The sequence below is a fragment of the Wolffia australiana genome, chromosome 13 (genome assembly GCF_029677425.1).
Source record: "Wolffia australiana isolate 7733 chromosome 13, ASM2967742v1".
Taxonomy (NCBI): domain Eukaryota; kingdom Viridiplantae; phylum Streptophyta; class Magnoliopsida; order Alismatales; family Araceae; genus Wolffia; species Wolffia australiana.
Window position 1 is genome coordinate 1,096,155 of NC_135847.1, and position 21,594 is coordinate 1,117,748.

At 37.0% G+C, this 21,594-nt stretch overlaps 1 protein-coding gene across 1 annotated transcript; it reads left to right on the forward strand.

The window, feature by feature from the left end:
• The first annotated feature begins 2,165 nt into the window (after positions 1-2,165).
• Positions 2,166-9,949, forward strand: LOC144711079 (uncharacterized). Its single transcript, XM_078585003.1, has 6 exons — positions 2,166-2,310; positions 2,841-3,571; positions 3,656-3,709; positions 4,634-4,815; positions 5,211-5,287; positions 9,505-9,949. The coding sequence occupies exons 2-6, from the start codon at positions 2,941-2,943 to the stop codon at positions 9,548-9,550; spliced, it is 990 nt and encodes a 329-aa protein (XP_078441129.1). The 5' UTR covers positions 2,166-2,310; positions 2,841-2,940; the 3' UTR covers positions 9,551-9,949.
• The last annotated feature ends 11,645 nt before the right edge of the window (positions 9,950-21,594 follow it).

Sequence of the window (21,594 nt, forward strand, 5' to 3'; positions counted from 1 at the left end):
AAACATTCCTTTTACTAATAGTATACTCATGAGGTATGTTCAAGTGTCTAGCTAATATTATGATCTACTCCTGCCCATGTGATGATTGTGATTGATCTCATAACCAATCGTGTTCATAAAATAAGGATATGTGATGGGTGTTCTTTAGAAGTGTTCACTATATGAATGTGAATCATTTATCAGATGGGTCTATATGCAATTGTAAAATAAGTTCATGTTACGACTGTTTATTTAATCCATATACTTGAGATACCAAAGACATATTGTGGATGGATGATTTTGCTTTGACTATGACCAATGTGTTCATAATCACATGATTCACATCAGTCTTATGTTGGAGGGGAAAACAATTCACAAAGGGGATTGTGTGGGGAATATGTGATCATTTGAGCTCATTATAGGAGGATAAAACTCAAGGAATTCAATGTAACTAAGTCTTTGAGAAAGGTAGTGGAAATATTAGAAAATGAGTTTTCTTCTGCTTTCCCAAATACATCAGCAATACCTAAAATAACTCATTAAGGTTTGAAAATTGACTACACTTTATGCCACTCAAAGATTCTTGCAAAGATAATGAATCATACTTTTACTCTAAGTAATAATAGATGTATTCCATGTAAGAGTCATTGATCTCCTTTGTAAATTTTAAAAAACATATGTCGTAGCTTGACACCTCACGTGTTGGCAATTTGATCTATCCATTAGGTTAAAAAAACTTGGATATAATTAATTACTTAAATTAGGAAATAAAGAGTTATTGTGATTATAAAGTCTTTTACTGGTCTCGCAAGAAGGCCTAGCAGGGCACACACATAAGATTTTTTTGTACATTACAAGATATACTTAATATATAAGGAGATTTACAAGAAACTCAATTAAGTACAAGAGGTCCAAATGTTCCAACTGAAAAATACCCTTGCATGCGTATCCTTCGGTGCCCCTCCTTCCCCCTCTCTATGCGTATCATGGCGTGATGAGAATATCCTCCTGACTATTTAGTAATATTGATTAACAAGAAGATTAAGAGACACGACGCGTGAACTACTGTGTGGTTAGATTTAGAAGCTTGAGACATGCAGCTTGAGATAACTTGTTTAAGAAACCACATGGTTGTGTATTCGATGCCGCACAATATGGACTCATTAAAAGGTTTTAATATTTTTCAAGAAGATGATGTTAATCTCATCTCAGATTATTAATCATTGCTGAACCCAACACCTTTTGTCATTGACATGGCTAATGGATAAATTTGAATGTATTTAAAATTATTGAATGCGTAGTAAACGAATTTTCACTTGTTATAAGTCCCAATAAAAAATACCTTTGTGAAAGTTATGCATTTGTAATACTCAAGTACAAAATACCTGTGAAAAAATGAAAAATGTGAACAGTAAAATCATTAGTAAATAATTAGAGGAAGATGGAAAATAAAATGTACAAATCCACTAAAGAATATGGAAAGTTTTTAAAATTTACAAAAAACTAAAATTAATTCGGACCTTGCTCTCACTACCACTCGTCTAGGGAGTATTGGTCCATGCCCTTGCCAAAAACCCCGCACCTTTTTGGCCTCCTTTTTCCTTTGTCATCAAATGCTGCTCAAATGCACACCAATGCAGCCCAACAATACCCAATGTCGAGTCCATCCTGTCGCCGTTATCATGGCCACCACAATGCCATCATTCCCTCACCCCATGCTACATCTTGTTGAAATGCATATATCGAATAATTGGGCGCAAAAGCAAGTTAGGGGAATCAAGGAAAATATTCTAATTTATATTTCCATAGTTTTATACTTTATATCATTCTTTCAGTTTAAAAAAATATTCTTACCCATTATGATATCAGAATCCAATATTTTATATCTGCCAATAATACTTGATATCAGCATCCAACGAATGAGACTTATCAGATGGTCAGTTCAAATGTTGATGTCAGATACAATACAGTTCTGAAATCTGATTTTGATATCATACTAGGCATTGATTTGGCTGTATTAGGATTTGGTTTAAATTGGGCTACTAGTTATATACTTGATTAGAATAATAACAATGATCCCTTGGTGAGGGTCCACAGATCGGACGGTTCAGAGAAGATCATCTCCCAAAAAACGCGCGCCAGTGAATTATAAATTAACAAAAGAAATTCCCCGCTCATTTGAATTCTTCATCTTTGAGCGGGCGGCAGTGTTGTCATCTCTTCCTCGTTTGTTCTTGCCGTTGTTTCTGATGATCCGTTCTGTGCATTTCTAGCATTTATTTATCTTGTTATTGTATGGCCATTGATCGAAGCTCGCCATTCATCCGTTGGGTAAAGAGCTGTTCTTTTTATCTTTCTTATGTTGATTGATTCTTTGGCCGTGAGATAGATTTCATTTCCGCGTTGTTTTCTTCATCCCAGGGTTTTTATTTTGAATCGACTGCGTCTGGATTTTCCTTGTTCGTGTTTACTTTTAAATTCGAAGTGGGTTGTTTTATCTGTTCTTTGTTAACAAACTTTCTTTTTCTTGTTCTATTTTTGAAAAAAAATTAGGTTTTTTGAGATGAAAATGATACGTTGATTCCTTGCCACGAACTTCGATGGTGATCTGTGGAATTGAGGTCTGGATTGCTCAATTTCTGTCGCTTCTTTCCTGGGGAAGAATATGACGTTTATTCGTTCTGTTGATAAGCTCTTTATTCATGAGACTGATTTCTGAGTTCCTTTTGTCATTTAGTTTCAGTTTGAATCGAACGCTCCTGGGTTTTCTTTGTTCATTTTTGCTGCGGAATTTCAAGAAGATTATGGTGTCAATTGTACGTTAACAGACATCTTTTCCTTGTTTTTTTTATTAATTTTAGGTTTTCCAAATGAAGATAATCCGCATGTATCTGGTCATGGAATTAGACGGTGATCTGTGGAATTAAGTCTGCGTTGTTGAGCATATTCTTGTGGAGAAAAATGAAAGTTGATTCACAGGAACCGGACAAGAGAACACGAGTACTCTGCGATGTGACAAACACATGTAAGAGAGGAAGGCAACCTCTAGTCCCTGGAAAATTCTTAATCGGAAATGATAAAATCAGAAAACAAGACGTAGCAGGTGTCTCCCTCGAAGATCCTGCCTCGAAGAAGAGAGTCATTGGAGAGCTGGTGAATGTCAACAAGGGTAAGCAAAGACTTCATTGGACGATGGAAGGTATGAAGCTTTCATCCTTTGCAACAAACACAGAAATTGAAGATCAAGGAGGCCATTTGAAACAAGGTCCTAGCAATGGAAGTAGTTCTCCTTCGTCTGCTGCAGTTCTTGAAGATGACTTAGGGAATTCGGCTGTCATCGAGGATGAAGATGGGCTCAGAAGGAGCTCCATGGCGTGTGATCCTTTTCCTCTTGATCTTTTTCCTTCCAAAGGTGATTCTTCCAGCAACCCTGAGATAATTTCTGACAGAAAGGAACAGACAGATGTAGAGTTTGTTAATCTGGCTGAGAAATCATCCCAATGCTCTGGGAAGGAGAGTAGAAATTCTTTGAGGGATTTGAATAAGGAGGCATATGTTAGTGAAAACTGCTCCTGTTCGTTCTGCTTGAAAGGTTGTTGGAATTTCCATGGTCTGCATTTAAACATCGCAGCTTGCCAAGAACATTTTTTAAACTTTTGTTAATCTTTCTTTGCAGCTCGACATATTTGGGCCGATCTTCTCTATCAGGACTGCAAAGGACGGCTGTTTGGTGAGTGGTCTTCTCTCTAGTTCTTCTTGGTATTTGGGTTGGTGGATGATGGCGAATTCGTCTTCATCTTTGTCTTCTTTGTTGGTACAATACCAACGATGAGATGCTGATGAGATGAAAGGGTAATGGAATGTTTCATACATCACGATTCATCATCGTCGTAGTTTACCGTCCAATGTCATCCATTTTTGGTACGGGAGGTATTATGCGGCGATGGGAATATGACGATGAATTCATAATAAGATGTTTCAGAGGTGTTATTGAATTTGTGATAAGGCGTTTCAGATACAAAGATGATTCATCATCACCATTGTCTGCTTGTCATCGACATCCATTTCTTGAACGAGAGGAATGATAAGGTGGTGGTGAGATATTGATGAACTTGTCATTGGAAGTTTCAGACATCGGATAATGACGGTTAGGCTTCATAATCGTCACTGTCCACTCGTTATTGTCATCTTTCGTATGAGAGGAATGATGAGATGATGACGACGTGATAGCTAACTCATCATTAGATTATCCGCATATTTGAAGAGGAAACTGACGGTTAGTCATTTTCCACTCATTATTGTCATCCGTTTTTGGTTCAAGACAAATTATGAGTTGATGAGACAATGATGAGGTGATGACGAGATGCTGCTGGAAAGATGTCAGATTAGTCATTGGATGATTTGGATGTATGGTGTAATTTTTATGAGACGAATGATGGTTGGATGATGAGAGAATGCAAAGGCGATGATGAGATTATGACTAATGATGACTTTGTCCTTTGATGATTTCGATATAGGAAGATCACCATGATATGCACATGCCGATTTGATGATTGATCATTGTCATCGTCATCATCGTCCACTTGTCATCATTATCCGAGATGCTGAATCCTACTTGGTATATTCTCACGGCCTTCTATTATCATCCTTGTAGAAGTAAACAAGACCAAGAAAGGAGCCAAAGTTTATATGGGCAGTAGTCAGTCCCTTGATATTGAGCGCAAAGAGGGTGTGAGGAATGAAAAACATCAGAGATTGGATTCAGACCTCGAGCAGCTTTGGAGGGCGCTCTTCGTGCACACTGAAAGCCTTCTGACTTGTGAAAGCGCTCAACTTGTGAGTTTTTCTTCAAAATAGAACTGTGACGTCCTCCAGTCAAACATCTTTTCTTGCTAATCTGGGTTACTTATTTTATATTGTATGAAGTATTTGTGTCTATAACTTTTCATTTTCATCTCTCTTGATTTAATTTCTTACTCATTTGGTTCTATACATTTGAATTACAGACTAGTTTCTCTATTAGTTTCTGTACCAGAAAAAAACGTGCAATACATTTGGATGGCCTGTTTTTCCTGTAACATGTATTGGTTTTATCGGAATCTCATTTGTGGGGTGTATTATTAGTACAACAAAGATTTTGTATGAGTTATCTAGGTCACATATTAATCTGTAAGTTTAATTTTTCTTGGTCTCTCGTCTTGGCAGCTTATTTCCCATTTTTGAATTTGCAGCAGTCCGATCTCTTGAGGCTGAAAGAGCTCAGAGAGAGTTCCAAGAGGGACGCTGAGACAGACCCTAATATCCAAAAGTGAGCCTTTTGTTTTTAAATTCATGGGAATGCAATATTGTTCTACCATTTTTCTCTTTCCATGTGACAGAGATTTTTTTTGCAAATAATACTCTTTTTTCATTCAGAATTTGAGATTAATTCTATTTTTATTTCTTTTTTTCACTTCCCAAAGGAAAGATATTCTATGCTTCTGTGAGTGAATTATATGGGCCTCAGCCCATTTAGCTTTTTATTGCATCAAGTAGCCAGTATGTGCTAAAAGTTATAAACATTCTAAAAGAATTATCAGCCATTTATATAAATCAGCAAACCTCTTTCACTTGTCACTAGATGAAATCAAATACGATGATATCTGATCTTCAAATCAATCTAGGAGAACACCTTTGATCCACTCACAATTTCCTAGTAGATGATCCACAAGAGGAGTCTGATTAATGTAGACTGATATCAACTTATTTAGTAATCCAGCATAGTCTAGAAGGTTTGGGATGAGGCAACATTTCGAGGCCTAAGCTTTGTACTCTTCAAAGTAATGTGAAATGATTTCCATAAAATTGCCTTTTCCAACTTGTGGATGCAAGGAAACGAGTGTTTGCAGTGATGTAGATTTCTTCCTAACTTACCCGGGATTATCAGAGTGAGAGGCGAATCATTGTGAGTTATACATGATTTTGAGTTTTCTTTTTCTAGAAAAAATCATCTAATCTAAGATAATATTCAACCAAAGCATCTTGTCATTCTACCATAATCATCATGACTTCATTAATAATCATTTTATTTAGAGACATTCCCCTCAACATATTTTAAGGGTTTCTAATACAAAAATAATTATCAATGTATAAATTCATGAAATAAATGTCTTAAAAACTTTCCCATTTTACAAGATAGCTCTTTACAGGATATCAAACAGAACATTGCAATTGATCCTACAATGTTGAAGACACCCTTTAACTTATGTTCAACATTGAAATTGATCCTTTCAGTTACAGATTTTCCCATGACTTTATAATCATTTAATCTCATAAATAAACTTCTTCCTTTGGCATGCATTGAATAGACAATGTCCTGAAATAATCAAAACTTTTTCCTTTCCTGCGATGATAGAACATGTCTTATTTTGATGTTTTCACAATGATGTTGAGTATATTATAATTTACATTCAATTGCATAAATAATAAATATAGCTATCCTTAAATTAAATTACATTTGTTTAAATAATTATGCTTTTGTCACTTTATATGATACACACTTATCAGTAGTTTTAAGTAGAATAGAGTAATAAATGATTAAGCACTTGGCTTGCGGTCTAACTCCACACAAGATGAAAATATTGCGCAACTATGGCTTGTTGAGTTTGGTGTGACAATATCCTTCTTTAGGTTCACTTGTGCCTACATATAACTCCCAATTAAGGGGTAATAGTCACCGCACAAATGCTGAGTAGCTGTTGACACTAGGATGTAGGGATGTCCCCTGGTTGAAAAAGGTCAACAATGGCTGCTTTGATGGTCACAAGGTTCTTGGATATCATCCTCCCATAGTTCTCTAGCCTATTGGATTGATGTGGTTCTTATAGGGGTCATCTTTCTACATGATATGAAGATAGTGGTTGCAGAAAACCACTTCATGGAGACCATCTAGCACCGAAGACCCGATCTCAACCAGCTCAAAGAGCCAAGGCGCAGGTGAAAGACCCAGCCTTCAATTATTCGGCCTAGTCAACGGGCCCAGGAGGTTGACGTTATCCTCATTCATATTTTTTTGGCATGTCTTCTCATTTTGTGGGCCTACATGTTCGGGCCTATGTCTTTGCATCTGAACTTGAGTAAGTGGACCCCAAGTGTGGGCCTTCTAGAGGCCCGTTAGTACCTCTATGTAAGGGGGGGGGGGTATCCCCTCACTTGTTAGAGAAGAAAAGGCAATAAAATCTGTTTTCTTTTATTTTTATTGCTATTTTTATTTTTAATCAGTATCCACAATTTTGCCATCATGAATTGGCAACCCCTTGTGAAGCCCTACCGGAGCATCGCCGCCATCGCCACAGTCTGCTGCCGCCGCTACTGCTGCTACTAACACCACCGTACACGCCCCCCCTGCCGTTGTGTTGCCTGCTTGGCCCGTGCTGCCCGGCTGCCACTGCCATCGCCAGAGATCCAGCTGTCCAGATCGCCTCGCCATCGGTGAAGGCCGCACGTCCTTTGCGCCGGCATTCCCCCGCCAGTCAATCGCCACCGCTGTGCGCTTGTGGCCTTCACGTCGTCGCTGTCTGCCACGGTGATGTCGCATCACCGGAGGGAAGCCCACCATTGCACGCTCGCCTCCATGGCGTGCAACAAGAGGACGTTGTTGCGATGGCCATCGCCACCGCTCCACCCCAAGGATGCCCCCGCCGTCGTCTCTATCGCTGCCACTTCGTCACGAGGATGCCCGTGCAGTGGCACCAAACTATGGCTAAGGGACGCCTCCCATCGACCTAGCCACCGTCGCCACACCCTCTCGCCGCTGCTGCCGCTGGGCCAGCCCAGTGCTGCTGCCAATCTGCGCGTCACCTCGTGCTCACCACTCGCCTACCGGCTGGGTCTGCCGCCTCGACCCCAGATCGCCAAGCGCCTGTTGCCATCGGATGCCGATCGCGTCGTAGTAACCGTTACCGTAGTGCCGTCATTATCCCTGTCACTTTTGTTGTGTTGCCACGCCGCCGCCACAACTGCCACCACCAAACAGAGGCACGTCACCGCCTCTAGTCCCTACCCTCCCTCTTTCTGAAGATTCAGCACCGTGCTTTTTCTCATTGGCCATTAGTCGTGCCCCTCGGAGTGGATCTGCCCCGTTTCTATCTGCGCAGCTTGCCTACCGGCGCCACACGCCTACCGGGTAGTGCGCCTACTCGCGCCGCACACCTGCCCCCACCATGCGTCTAACTACACGACATGCCTACCCACCGTGCACCTGCCCGCATCGTGCGTCTACCTGCATGATGTGCCTTCCCACATCGTACGCCTACCTGCGCTGGGCACTCCTACTCGTGGCACCGCGTTATGTGTCTCCTAGTGGCGTACAACTGTTAGAAGTTGCTGCTCGTGCCACCCATCGTGCACGCCCCACGATGCCGCCAACACCGACAGGCTCCGGCTAAATCCTCATCGCTACTGTCACGACTGACCAGCTTACGCGCCCCGTAGGTGCGCTCGCTGTTACCTCTTTGGATGTTTTTTTATTTCCATCACTACCTCTCGAGCGCATCTCTACTTTGAGGGTTAGGATAGCAATAGATAGGGATATCACTCTGTTGGCGAGGATTTCTATCGATACATCCCTGGTTGGACTCGTCGAGGGTGCACGCACTAGCGGCAGTAGCCGTGCTTGCACTATTGGCCTTCAAGCTGACGACTGGGTTATAGGGAGCCTAAAGGCATTCCCAAGCCCCTCTTCCCATGATTTAGGGTCGCCGGTGTCTTTTGATGCAAGTCTATAGTTGTCGTTGATTTTAACATCACAGTAACATTGGCATTGATAACTTGCAAGTTAGTTTTGAAAACTCGTGCATATTACATAAATATATGTGTTCTAATGCCCATATTTGCATGTTATCATAATTAAACGGACCTAAAATAGATTGCAATATGGTTTCATGATTTTTTACATGATATCTTGATCTTAGTGCATTGAAGAAATAATTTTTGCAGGGCATAAAATACTTGGCTTGAAAATTTTAAGGCATTTACTTTTTTTTGGATTTTTCCATATTTTTTATAATTTTCTGACCAGTATTTAGCCAAGAAATAGTTTTTAGAGTTAATAGAATATATCTCATGATTTTATTTGACATTTTAGGGATTTTTAACGTCCATCACATAGGATACATGCTCGCTAAATGTTTGGCCAATGATTGGTGCAGCTAATCATTTGCCATAGGATAAGTATGTCATCGTGATTCGGGATGCCATAATTATCTAATCAGCGCCTTTCTCATATGCACGTGGCGCGTGAGTCGAGATGAGCTTTTATTTTTTATGAAAAAAACAACTATGCTGAACATACATGCTCGAGGAGATACTTGTCTGTTTTGTGCAATAAATGCAGGCGGCGAATCGAGTTACCTGTGTGCATTAAATAACTGCGAAATAAATTTATTTTTAAATACAAGGCAGTGCTGACGAATATCGGGTGACATGGCATGTTTGAAAGGTATATTCTTCCTCTCGTTTAATGGGCATTGATTGCTTTGTTTTTAGCGCGCAGGAAAAGGGCCGGCACGTGATCCGATGGCGAAGGAAATAAAGAATATGTCTAGTGAATCAGAAAGCGCCATTTTTACCTGGCTGGCGCCAGCATGGAGGAGAGATAAATTCTGATCTAAGGACTGAGATTAATTGAGATTAAAATGGCGATGTCTTGAGATCTAACCATCTGATTGTGCCCAAATTTTGAGGGTACGCTTATCTTTTCACCCTCTATGATCCAGATGGTTGGATTATAAGTCAGATGTCGGGAGAAAGGGGAAAAACACCGAGGAAGCTCTTCCAAACTTTTTTTGGTCAGGAAGGACACATGAGCTGCTTCTGACATCGACATTTCTTTATTCGAGAGTTGAATTTGTAAGTTTCTTCTTCACCCTTTGAACTTTTTCTTGAAGGTTTTCAAAACGCAAGGCATAGGCGAGATATACATGCCCTTGGAAGTTATTTGAATGATGAATAACATTACATTTTGATTCTGATTCAAGATCTTAGGTTAATTCTTCATTCCTAACCTGTTTCTAATCTCATATTACATATTAGATCTTAAGCTCATCCTTGAATTCAACATACAACTCAGTTTCCCCTAAATTCTTCAAATTTCTCTCTCTAGGTCATCTCCTCTTTTTTCTCTCTCTAGAATCGGAAAAAGATTGTTTAAAAATACAATTACGCATCCATTCTACCTATCCTTAAAGTTCCACTCGGAAATCCATCCATCTTGAAGTCTAATTTTAAATTCAAGTGTTTTGCTTACTAATTCTCAATTAAACAAATAAAAAGAATCCTTGATTTAGTACTTGTTGCCGCAGTGTGTGGTTCGGTTTTACTAAAACTATAGAGCAGGAAATTCATGTCTGAATTTCTTTGATCAAAAATTTAATTCAGATACAAAGATTATGAATACATTTTAGTAAATACACAACTATATTAGTCTTAAGGAGGAAGCACTAAGTACATACTTTTTTATTTCTCAAACTTGATTCTGAGCAAGAACATAAAATTTTCCTAAGAAAAGTGCCTCCCTGTGGTTCAACCCCTTTCTCATCCTATTCCTGGCAAATTTTGATAAAGGGAAAAGTTATATATTCTATTGCATGAGTCTAATTCCAACGACATAATTGTTCAAGTTTGATTAACCAATTTTAGGCTTATCAGGCATCCATTCACATTTCAGCCACCCAATTGACACTGGAATGGTTGTTTATCTCGACCTATCATTCCGCATCATCACTGCTGCATGGTATGATGATGCATCATCTATGCCTTTGGATGTTAGAGTACTTTCATGATCCTCACTATCTTGGGGCCACTAAAAGGTTATACTTACATAAAAGTGCCCTAGGATATCACAAAAATTGGGTAACATCTCTTCTCATAAGTGTTGGGTTCTAGAGTCCTTGACATCGATGAATAAATCAAAACATTCCGCAGCGGAAGACTTGAACGAAATCGAATGGCATCGATAAAACCAAGTACCTTTGCACGGATCAGATCCGTGATTTCTTGGATCCTGGAGTGAGACGAGTTAAGCTGCTCAAGTGTGCAGCCTCTAGACGTATCCACGTGATCCTTGCCACGACGAATCTCCTCCTTCTCGTTGACGAGCCCCGTTCTTTCTCCGTCCTCGTCGTTACGTCATCCCAATCACATCGGGGATGGAGAGGGGTTATGGGGAGAAGGGAGAAGAAGGGGGAAGGCCCATGAACAATTCTTGTCTGGGTGAATTTTGTTTAGGGCCTTCCCCTATTTATACTAAGTGGGTATTTTTCATAAAACCCCCAAAACTTAAGTATATCTTCCGACGTCCAAAAGACCATTTGTGTGTGACCCTCTAGGCCCATGTATCAGTCTAGTTAATGACTCCAGTGCGCCCAATAACCTTTATTGGCCTTCCAAATTAATTAACTATATCATCATATATATTAATTAATGTTGGATCGATTTAAACCAATCGATAGATCGAGTCTCTAACACGTGGGATGCCAAGCTACACCTCGTGTTCTAGAAGATACAAAGGAGTGTGTATTGACTCATTCATGGAACCTATTCGTCATCGGTTACTGTGTACATGTAATCCCTCACCCACTTGATACTCCTTGGATGACTTAGGGTATGGTCAACTGTAAAACACTAATTGGTCATCCGAGTTAATACTAATGCATTCAGAAATCATCGGAGAACTCTTCTTTAATATTTCACTGCCTTGGCCAAAGACTTCATCACAACATCTTCCTTGAGCTGTCACCTCTTATACGGAGGGTGGACGATCCCATCTTGACCACTCAATCATCTTCGTGTACTTCTTGATGCACCCGAACTAAGACCGTTTAGAATCCCATGATTAGAGACTCGTTGGCCATAGTCAAAGTACAACCGTTCGTCCACAATACATCTTTGGTGTCTCAAGTCTAAGGACCACTTACACGATCGTGACGTGAATCAACCTGATTCACAGTTCGGTATAATACCATTCAAGGATTCGTACGGATCAATTCAGTGAACTCTTTTCACTAAAGAGCACCCACTATGTATCCTTAGTGTCTCCACACTAATGGCTACGGGACCGGCCGTGCTCATCATATGAGTGAGGCTAGATAGTGCTATTCTAGCCTGATACTTCAATGTTTTTCTTGCGTATCCTTCAAAAAGGAATGTTTAGAACACATGTTTAAAGATTAGTGGTCTTCGTATTACGATCTCATCATAATTCACCAAGTCCGATCATGTATTCATGGACTTCATTATAAGCATCACACGTGCACTATTATGAATATGTTCTATTAATGAACATGGAATGAGATGTGGAATGTGTGATTGGCTTTCCCGCCACATATATTTCCATCAATAAGAGACTCTCATATTTTGTTCTGTTGTAGCCAAGATTTGAAAAGCTATTAAATTGGTGAAAACTTGTTTCTCTAGTGTGACATTTAACATGTGATGTGTGGTTTAACATTGTGTTGGGCAGTACAAGGATTTGGCTATTGCTCTTCTCTTGCACATATTTTTATGTGTTCATGTATTAATGATGTTGTTGAGTCCAAATCACTAAGTCAACTATGTATACACAATCCTCTACATTACAAACTACATACCCCACCATAGGCCACGGGGGAGTCAATATCAATACACTAGAAAATAACCTCAAGGCATGTTGGATAATAATGTTCGCCACATGGAATATGTTGATCCATAGTGAAATGCTGATTCACGATCCTTAGCTCTTTCACAAGTAGCTTCATCATTTGCTTGTTACTTAAGGCACTTTATGTGGTAATAGAAAAAAACATATATTAAAAAATAGTAACCTTTCAAAGACTATGATAAGATAAAGGGGATGAGGCATTAGGTTGTTGATAAACCATAATTGAGGATAAATAAGTTGTTTTAAGGCTTTGATTCTTGAGAAAGTTTTTTATAAAATTTTCCTTAGTGGAGAGTATGCAAGGGTCTAATCCACAAGAAACAGGTAGTGAGAGACTAAATTGCAATTGAAATATATTTAAGAATATTTTTAAGGTGATTTTATATTTTTCAGGATTTTAACTATTTTATATAAAAAAAAATAACTAAAATGAAGGAAAACTAGTCAACAATATTGTAAATAAATGAAATCAATATTTTTTTATGAGTTTAATAATTTATTCAGATTTTTAGTATTTTTGGGGATTTTTAGGGAAATAATTAAAATTTAAGTAAAAGGAAAATCTTTGGCTACTCTTCATGCGGTGAAATCTGTAGGTGGCTGGGCTGGCCAGCATGCAATTAACGGGTAGTGGCATGCCACTTGCTGAGAGAATTGGGAAGAAATATGTGGTGGATAATAAATGGTACTGGAGGAAGTATTCAGTGCTGTTTGATGCGTTGGAAGGTTTGAAGTCCAAGATATCCAGAAGAACATTTAGCTAGAGAAAAATGTGGTAAAATTTAATCAAACAGTCAGGAAATCACACAAGGCTTGTTGTCACTTCCCGGACAGGCCAAGTGGTGCTTTTTCTCTAAGAATCTTGATCGCACTTGAACTTTCTCTCTCGAATAGACGCAGCCTCTTGTAGAACAAGAATGGCTATATCACAAACTCTTGTATAACAAGAAGGGCTAAAACAAATATGATACGCTAGTCCCCCAACAAAAAAGTTGGGGGCAAAATCTAAGATCGGATACAAAGAGAGGGGGTAAGAGTTTGAATAGAAGTTCCCTAACTCTCTCAGCCATTTGATTTAATTCCAAGGGTTTGGGGGGGAGGGGTAGGATTTGTAAATTTTCAGACTATATCCTCACTCCCCCCTTCCCATATTTGAATATAAACCTTCCAAATTCAAATTTCTTGGGTCAGTTCCATAGTTCTTGCCTTTAGTTGAGTCGGTTCTTAATGTGGTTTAAATGGGCTATAAGAGTGGGTTTCTTCTGTATTGGGCTTTTTCTTATGATGTAGGAGAGGGCATGAGTCTCTCCTTTCTTTCCTTTGGTATCACAAATTCACCATTTTATTTACCTAAGTTCTGTATTTTAAATAAAATTCCAAGAATATGTGTGAAATCAACTTGACTCTAAGGAGTCAAGCTGGATGAGTCTAAAAAAAGTAAATTGTATAAAAATGGAGCTTCGGATAATAAATCATCAAATTCTCATCCTAAAATGGTGAATAATGCAAGTGAAAATCTATAAGTAAGTGATCAAAATGAATAAGCAAATATTTTTTGATTTAATTTGATATCATCAATTGTTACCAACTTTAGGCTTCAACCAGAATTGTCCAAATCCTAGAGCACAGTGGCACTCATGTTCTCTCTGTCATGCTTTCCGTCAAGCTCCCAAATTACAAGTAAAAACTCACATAGATTGCACAAACTGTCCACCTAATGAATAGTGATACCTACTAGGTCACATAAATTCTCAAAAGTCCATGATCTAGCATTAAGGACGCCTTGGGAATGTTAGCTAGAAAATCTGTTCGCATCCTCTTTGTGACCCTGCAAAGTTTTTTGTGTGGCAGATTTTATCGCCTTTGAGCTTGGCAGGTTGATACTCATCTTAGCAGCATACTTCCATATTGTTACTATTGAAAGATCATCAGGTAATGGTGGTCAATCCATTTCAATGTGCATTTTGTTACTATTGAAAGCCATACGAGACTATTTCCTAGACATGATATAGATACAACAAATTAAAATGAGCATGCATCATTAGATTTTCAAAACTTAACTAATTATGAAATAAAGTACTACATCAATAGAAATGACTGAACATAAATGACTCATCCAATAAGTACACTATATCATCAGGAGTTGTATCGGAGGAGACAACATAGGAGTCTGGGGATTCCATCACATTACACCAGTCAAAATGTGCTTTTATGCTGATTTTAGGTTTTCACATAAATCATTTAAATTTAGATTTAAAATAATATATTCTTGAATTATTTCTTACGACGTACTTTTATTTATTTTATTGCACATGAAGACAAGCCCCAGTTGATTCGTTTGAGTCAAGTGTATTCCTCCCACATTCTTTTAATTGAAGTTAGGATTTAGGAAATTTAAATGGTGATTTTTATATGAAATACAAGAAAATATAGAAGCCCAAAACATGGCCTGAGAAAAACATACTATAAAACAGGTAAAATACACAAGGAGTCCATTTTGGAACTAAACAAAAAATCATATTTGGAATGGAAATTTCCAAATCTGGGAAATAACAGACATTGATTCAAGCTGGAGATCAAATTAATTTGGCCCTTAAAACCCATTGAATTAAATCAAAAGGCTAGGAGAGAGAGGGTACCTTAACTTAACCTCTTTTATTCTCTCATTGTATCTTATCTTGGATGTCTTATCCCAACATGTTGGTGGTAGCCTAGTGCGTCATATTTACATGATCTATTCTTGTTATAAAAGGGGGAGACAGAGTGATTTCAATTTTGATTCAGATTTGTGCAGAAAAAGGTATCACTCAGCCCTTGGGTAAGTGATAATGAGGTGTGTGTGATCATCACAAATAACATGGTATTGTTAATAGCACATATTCATATCCTTTATTTCACTGAGTTATAATTCATTTATGTTATTAAAGCTTAAGATGATTTATTACATTTTTATGATCAAGTTCCGGAATTTCATGATTTTCTGATATTTTAACAAAATTATCAGACACTAAATTTAAAATAAAATTATTTATGATATATAGAATATAATTTTGTATTTATTGAAATATTATTATGGGTTGATTAAATTTTTGAAATGATAATACGAAGTGATAAAAAATGTATTTACGACACTAAATTTATAAAGAAAATATATTTTATAAAAAGATAATTATTAATTGATTTATTTAATTATTTTTTAAGATTTAAAAGTCGAGTTAATTTAATTGAATCCCCTTTTTCAGATATTGCGATCTGATTCGATTGGATTTTGAACAATGATTGTTCTGGTGAATCATTGGCTGCAGCGCATTATTAGCATTGACAAATTAATGCCTGAATAGTTGTTTATGATGCACTACTCTATACCTGATTTTATTTTTACTTTATAAATATGAAGGGGTACACTAGGTAAAATGGAGGTATTTTTTACAATAAATAAATTGAACTAGTTTTAGGACATGAAAACGTGTGGCCTAATCTGACTCTGTTATTTGAAAATGCACCAAAAGCACCATTATTCGTAGGATATGATCTTTTTTTGCTTTTTTGTAGTACATGTTCCATAAACTGAATGGGCATGCCATTTGAAGCCTGCAAATCGATGCAATCATGGGGATATTTTAACAAAATCTGAGAAAATGTGTAAGCATGTGATTGAACAATATAGTAAAACCTAAAAATATGAAGATTCTATGCCACATAGCAATATGTGGAAAGACAAAATAAGGGCCGTGATTTATCCCAATATCTATCTATCTAACTTTCTAAAAGGGATGGCTGAAATTTTAAAGAAAGTCCATATTTTTACTCCTCTGTCCATCCATAGTCTCTAATATATTAATATGCCTCCATAATTATAAAAAATACCCTTGGAGTTTTTCCTTTAGTCGATTAATTTACTTATTCAAATATGTTTTGGGTCTGTTTTCTGCATTTTGAAAGTGAATTATTGGAGTAAAAATATGATCAAGACTCATGACGTGTGAGTGACACTTGGCTGTTGGGAACTTGTTGACAAGGTTAGTGGGATATTTTTATTTTCGCACTCACGACTTTCTCCTTTGCCATAAATTATCATCACTGATGAGAGTTAGTTTTTCACCATCACGCATGCCACCAGTGACTCTGATGTTCATTGATAATGATGATAAGTCTATTATTCTCACCCACTTCTCCGCTGAATGGCATGTACCCACCACCATCCCTATCAACAATCAGCAGTGGTATTCCATTCATGTGATCTACTCCATTTATACCACTGACGTCAACCACCACCCAGCACCTCCAAAGTGTCGGGTAAGTTATTTAACTAGAATCAATTACTATTTCTTACTATAAATCCATAATAATTCCTAAATTTATTTTACAATTTTTTAATCTAATAGGAAAAATATTTTCTCATCATCTTAGATTATTTTTAACTCAATTTAAATATATATTTTTATTAAATTAGATTCATTTTTTGAAAAATAAAAAATATCGTAAAAGTAGAAATTAAAGTTAAAATTCAGGTATTCAATGCTTGATCAGTGTATATTCTAACTTTACATTCTTTGTGCTCCTAAGGAGATTTAAAATATCTTTAATTAAAGTAAATGTAATGAACCTTAATTTTAGGTTTATCACCTAGAAAGCATCTCTTCCAATTCCACTATATATCTTAAAAGCTCATTGTAAAACTAAAATTATATTAATTTTATGACATACACATTCCTGAAGCTCACTAATAACATTCAATTAGGTCAATAAAATATGCTTTTATAATTTATTTTTACCACTTTTTTTTTTGCACTTTCATTATTCATCCTTTAAGGATAAAATGATAAATTTATGTTTTATTTTCCTAAAATCTATTTTTATAAATAATAATTGATTTTGGATACTAACCCCACTTGATTCCTTGGAGTCAAGTGGATTATTAACATATTGTTGGAATTTTATTTTATGTAAATGAATTAGGTAAATAAAATGGTTAATTTGGGGTAAAACTGGAAGCAAAGGATCAACCTAAGTCATTTTCTTGATAATAACAATAGGTGAAATACAGAATAAGTCCATTGTGAAAACCCATTAGAGCCCTTTATAAAATTGGGTCAACTAAAGGGAATAATTGTGGAACTAACCCATAATTTTGAATTTGAAAGTTCTATTTCCAAATTAAGGAAAAAACATGGATCACTTCTGGAATCAAGTAATCCTAGTCCTTCAAAGGCTTGAAATAAAATCTAGTTGCCGGGAGATTTCTATTTGAGCTCTTCTCCCCTCTCTCTGTACCCCATCTTCGATTTATACTCCCAACTTTTTGTTGGTGTCCTGGTTCATTATATTTATTTTTTCTATTCTTGATCTGCAGGAATGTGGGAGAGAGTTCAAGTCTGATTAAGATTTTTAGAGAAAAGCACCTCTTGGCCCTTGGGTAAGTTACAAGGAGGTTTGGGTGATCAAACATATAATTCATTTGAATTTTCTCATTTTTTATACAGCTAAACATTTTCATAGATGTCCTAGATTGAAGAGCTCTCCAACACAACTAACCGTACTGTTAATTTCCTTATGCAGCAAACGTTACAGCTTTTTTCATCCACTAACTGTCGCATGCCTGACTGCTGCCATGCAGTGCACCAGTTCCTGGAAATAACATGCTGGCGAGTGCAGTCATTCACAAATTTTGTCGCGGGAGTGACATCCAAAGGATCCAGTTCTACTTTAATATTTTTATTTCTCTAAAAAGTACAAAAAATTGTGGAAAAATTGTAAAGTCACTACAAATGCTATTTTCATCTATTTAAATTATGATAACATGCAAATACATCCATTTTAGATGAAAATATTTAAGGTTATGAGTGATATTTCTATTTTAGTTTTTACATGTTACCATACCTCCCCCTCTTCCCCACCCAACATTAATCATTGCTATTCTTTGAGTTAGCATTGTATCGTTGATTCACTTTACGACACCCCTTCATCCATGATCTAAAAAGACATTAAAATGAAGTATTAGGAATATCATCTGCATGCTTAGAATGAAAGATCCCCATGAATTTTTTTATTCCAAAAGTTCCAAGAATTAGGTAACCACCCGGCCTGGTTTGGGTAGGGATTGGGGATCGTTCAAATGTTCGATCCAATTAGGCATTTGAAAGATTGAATATGAACCTCGATCAGACCCTAGTTAGATTTGATTCGTACACAGCCTTCACATCGGGTTTGGATCATATTTTTTGATCTAACCTCTGTTCGGATTGAATAATGAGATCCGATTCAGATTGAATTGTTTGACTTCATAACAAATGAAAAATAAACATATAATCTCTACTACTATAATAGGAATACATGTACCCTTCTGGCCTTTGATTGGCTGACAAAAGAGTGAGAGAGAAGAGGGGATAAAAAAAGGGCCGTCGTGTGACAGGAGTTCATCGTTGTCTGAACGGACCAATGAATGGCCTATTCATTCACAATCAACAATATCATGATTATTGACTGCCCAAGCAGTTCCACGAAAGGCCAACCGTCGCAAATCACGTTCTCGCCAGGCAAGGAACGACAATGGTGTTGAAATCTGACGGTAGACAGAGGGGTGATCGACCACGATCGACTGGAAACGACGATGGTGATCAAGGAAGGCCGAGTGGTTCACCAGTCCATGGGCATTCGATAAATGATCTGCTCCAGGATCGTGATGATGGTTGGTCGACATGGACAGTGGGCGTACTTCAACCAGCGACGAAAAAGAGCCGTCGGGGAAATATCTACGAGAAAGGGACGCGATCGACTCCGGGAAGAGGATGAACCGGTAGAGAAGGAATTCCTGTGGATGAAGGATCGGCTGACAGTAGACAGACAAACCTACCCGACCATCGCGCTGGCCTTCAGGAAGATCTACGAGAGACAAGGGATCAGAGGGCTGTACGCGGGCATCTCCCCGACCCTGATTGGCATGCTGCCCTAAAACACCTGCCACTACTTCATGTACGAGACGGCAAAGACGGCCTACTTCCCGTTGGAGGTGGCAAGGAAGCGGCTGATGGTGGGCATGCTGGGCGGCCGGTGCCCGCCGAACATGGCGGCGGGCATTTTGTCAATTTTGCGATTATTCTATGATTCTTCTGTGATTGTGAATTTTAAATTCAAAATCCAAATCAACTCTGAATTTTAGATCTACTCATCAATCTGGATTCAATTTTCGTTTATTCTGTGTATTTAATTTTCGTAGATTTTCTATTTCATATTCAATTTTTGAATACACGATTTTTGTGGATTTCATCTGATTATTGTGAATTTTAGATCCGATTGTGAATTTTAGTTTTATTGATTATTGTAAATTTTAGATCTGATTATCTGTTCTTTAAATTCAATCTGGATTTCATCTGATTATGAATTTTGGATCTATGGAAATCTATGGAATTCTTCTGTGATTGTGAATTTTAGATCTACGAAAATCATATTCAAATTTAAGATTCATAAGATGGCATATGGTTCATTAGATAGTTTGAGATTACCTATTTCATATTCTTAATCTCCTGATTTCTTTTGGATTTTTAGGAAAAGGAGCGGATCCCGTTGAAGTAGGAGGCCAGATTGAAAGGTGGATTCTACGTTGATTAATATGGGTTTTAATTTCAGATGGAGATTAATTCGGTTGATTGACAAGATCGACTTTTGATGAAATGGGTGGATTCCCATTTGGTCTTCTTAAGCTGGGTTTTTGATAATCAGTAGGTTAGAACTTACTGATTTCTAACTTCCTACTAAATTCGTTGGTGACTCACTCAACGAGAATTTTCTCGCGGCCTTTCTATGTGTTAGGAAAAGGATTTTGATGATTTAATATAATAGATATTAAATGAAATTAATTAAGTAGTCAGATATAGTAGTAATATATAGACATTTATGTATTAAATAGATAAATATGTAATGGAGTATATTAGGGGTAACAATTTAATAATTAAGGTAGAAACCCAAAAAGACAAGGGAAATTGGGCCCAATAAGGGTTGAAGGCTATAAATAGCCATTTGTATTGTTTTTTCAATTACTTTTTGAGCGCCTACTCTCTCTCTCTTTGAAAAAGATGTGATCTCTCTCCTCAACTGATTAGTTCTTCAAAGTTGTGGCTGGTTGTGAAGAAATTCAAGGCTGGTGAATCTCATCATCTGCATGTTTGGAAATTCTGATTCTTCAAGAAATTCCTGGTTAGATTGTTCCATATTTTATTGATTCAACAAATCATTGATAAATTTTCAAGCGCCTATTTCTTGATTTTTGAAATTGATTTGAAGGTTCTTGAAATTCATTTATTTTCAGAAGTTAGAATCTCAAATCGAAATTTAATCATTCATAATTTGAAAAATCGATTTTGATCTTGGATTTTTGGAAATCTTGATAACAAATTTATTTCGGTTTCTTGATTGTGTGGAATCAAATCTAAAATCTAATGGAAATCTTGATTGATATAGATTAAAGATTAAATCACTTTTACTACCAAATTAATTGATATAAAATTCAATTCAATTTTGAAGTTTGCTATTATTTGAAATCATATAACAAACTTTCTTTGACTTCTTGATTTTTGAATCTATGGACAGCTTTAAATCGATTTGAATTCATTGATTAATTCAAATCAGTGTTGAATTTGATTTCAAAATATCGGAATAATTTCAGGCGCCCTTATTCTGATTGGTTTTAAATAAATTTCTTGAAAATCAGTGTTCTTCAGATATAACAAATTCAATTCGAAATTTATCCATTCATCTTTTACATTTGAATTTGAATTTGAATTTTGTATTGTATGAAATCTCAATAACTATCCAAATCGATTTCCTGAATCTATTAATTTAGATCTTCAAATACAATTGATATATCTTTATTACAATTGATCAGATTTGATACAAGTGTTTGATTTTAATTGATATCATCTAATTACATTGGATCAGAGTTG

Bases quoted from the DNA above. Each gene is read 5' to 3' on its own strand.
- LOC144711079 (XM_078585003.1), top strand. From the start codon at position 2,941: ATGAAAGTTGATTCACAGGAACCGGACAAGAGAACACGAGTACTCTGC. The intron at 3,710-4,633 runs GTGAGTGGTCTT...TCATCCTTGTAG, and splicing joins CTGCAAAGGACGGCTGTTTG to AAGTAAACAAGACCAAGAAA. The intron at 4,816-5,210 runs GTGAGTTTTTCT...TTGAATTTGCAG, and splicing joins CTTGTGAAAGCGCTCAACTT to CAGTCCGATCTCTTGAGGCT.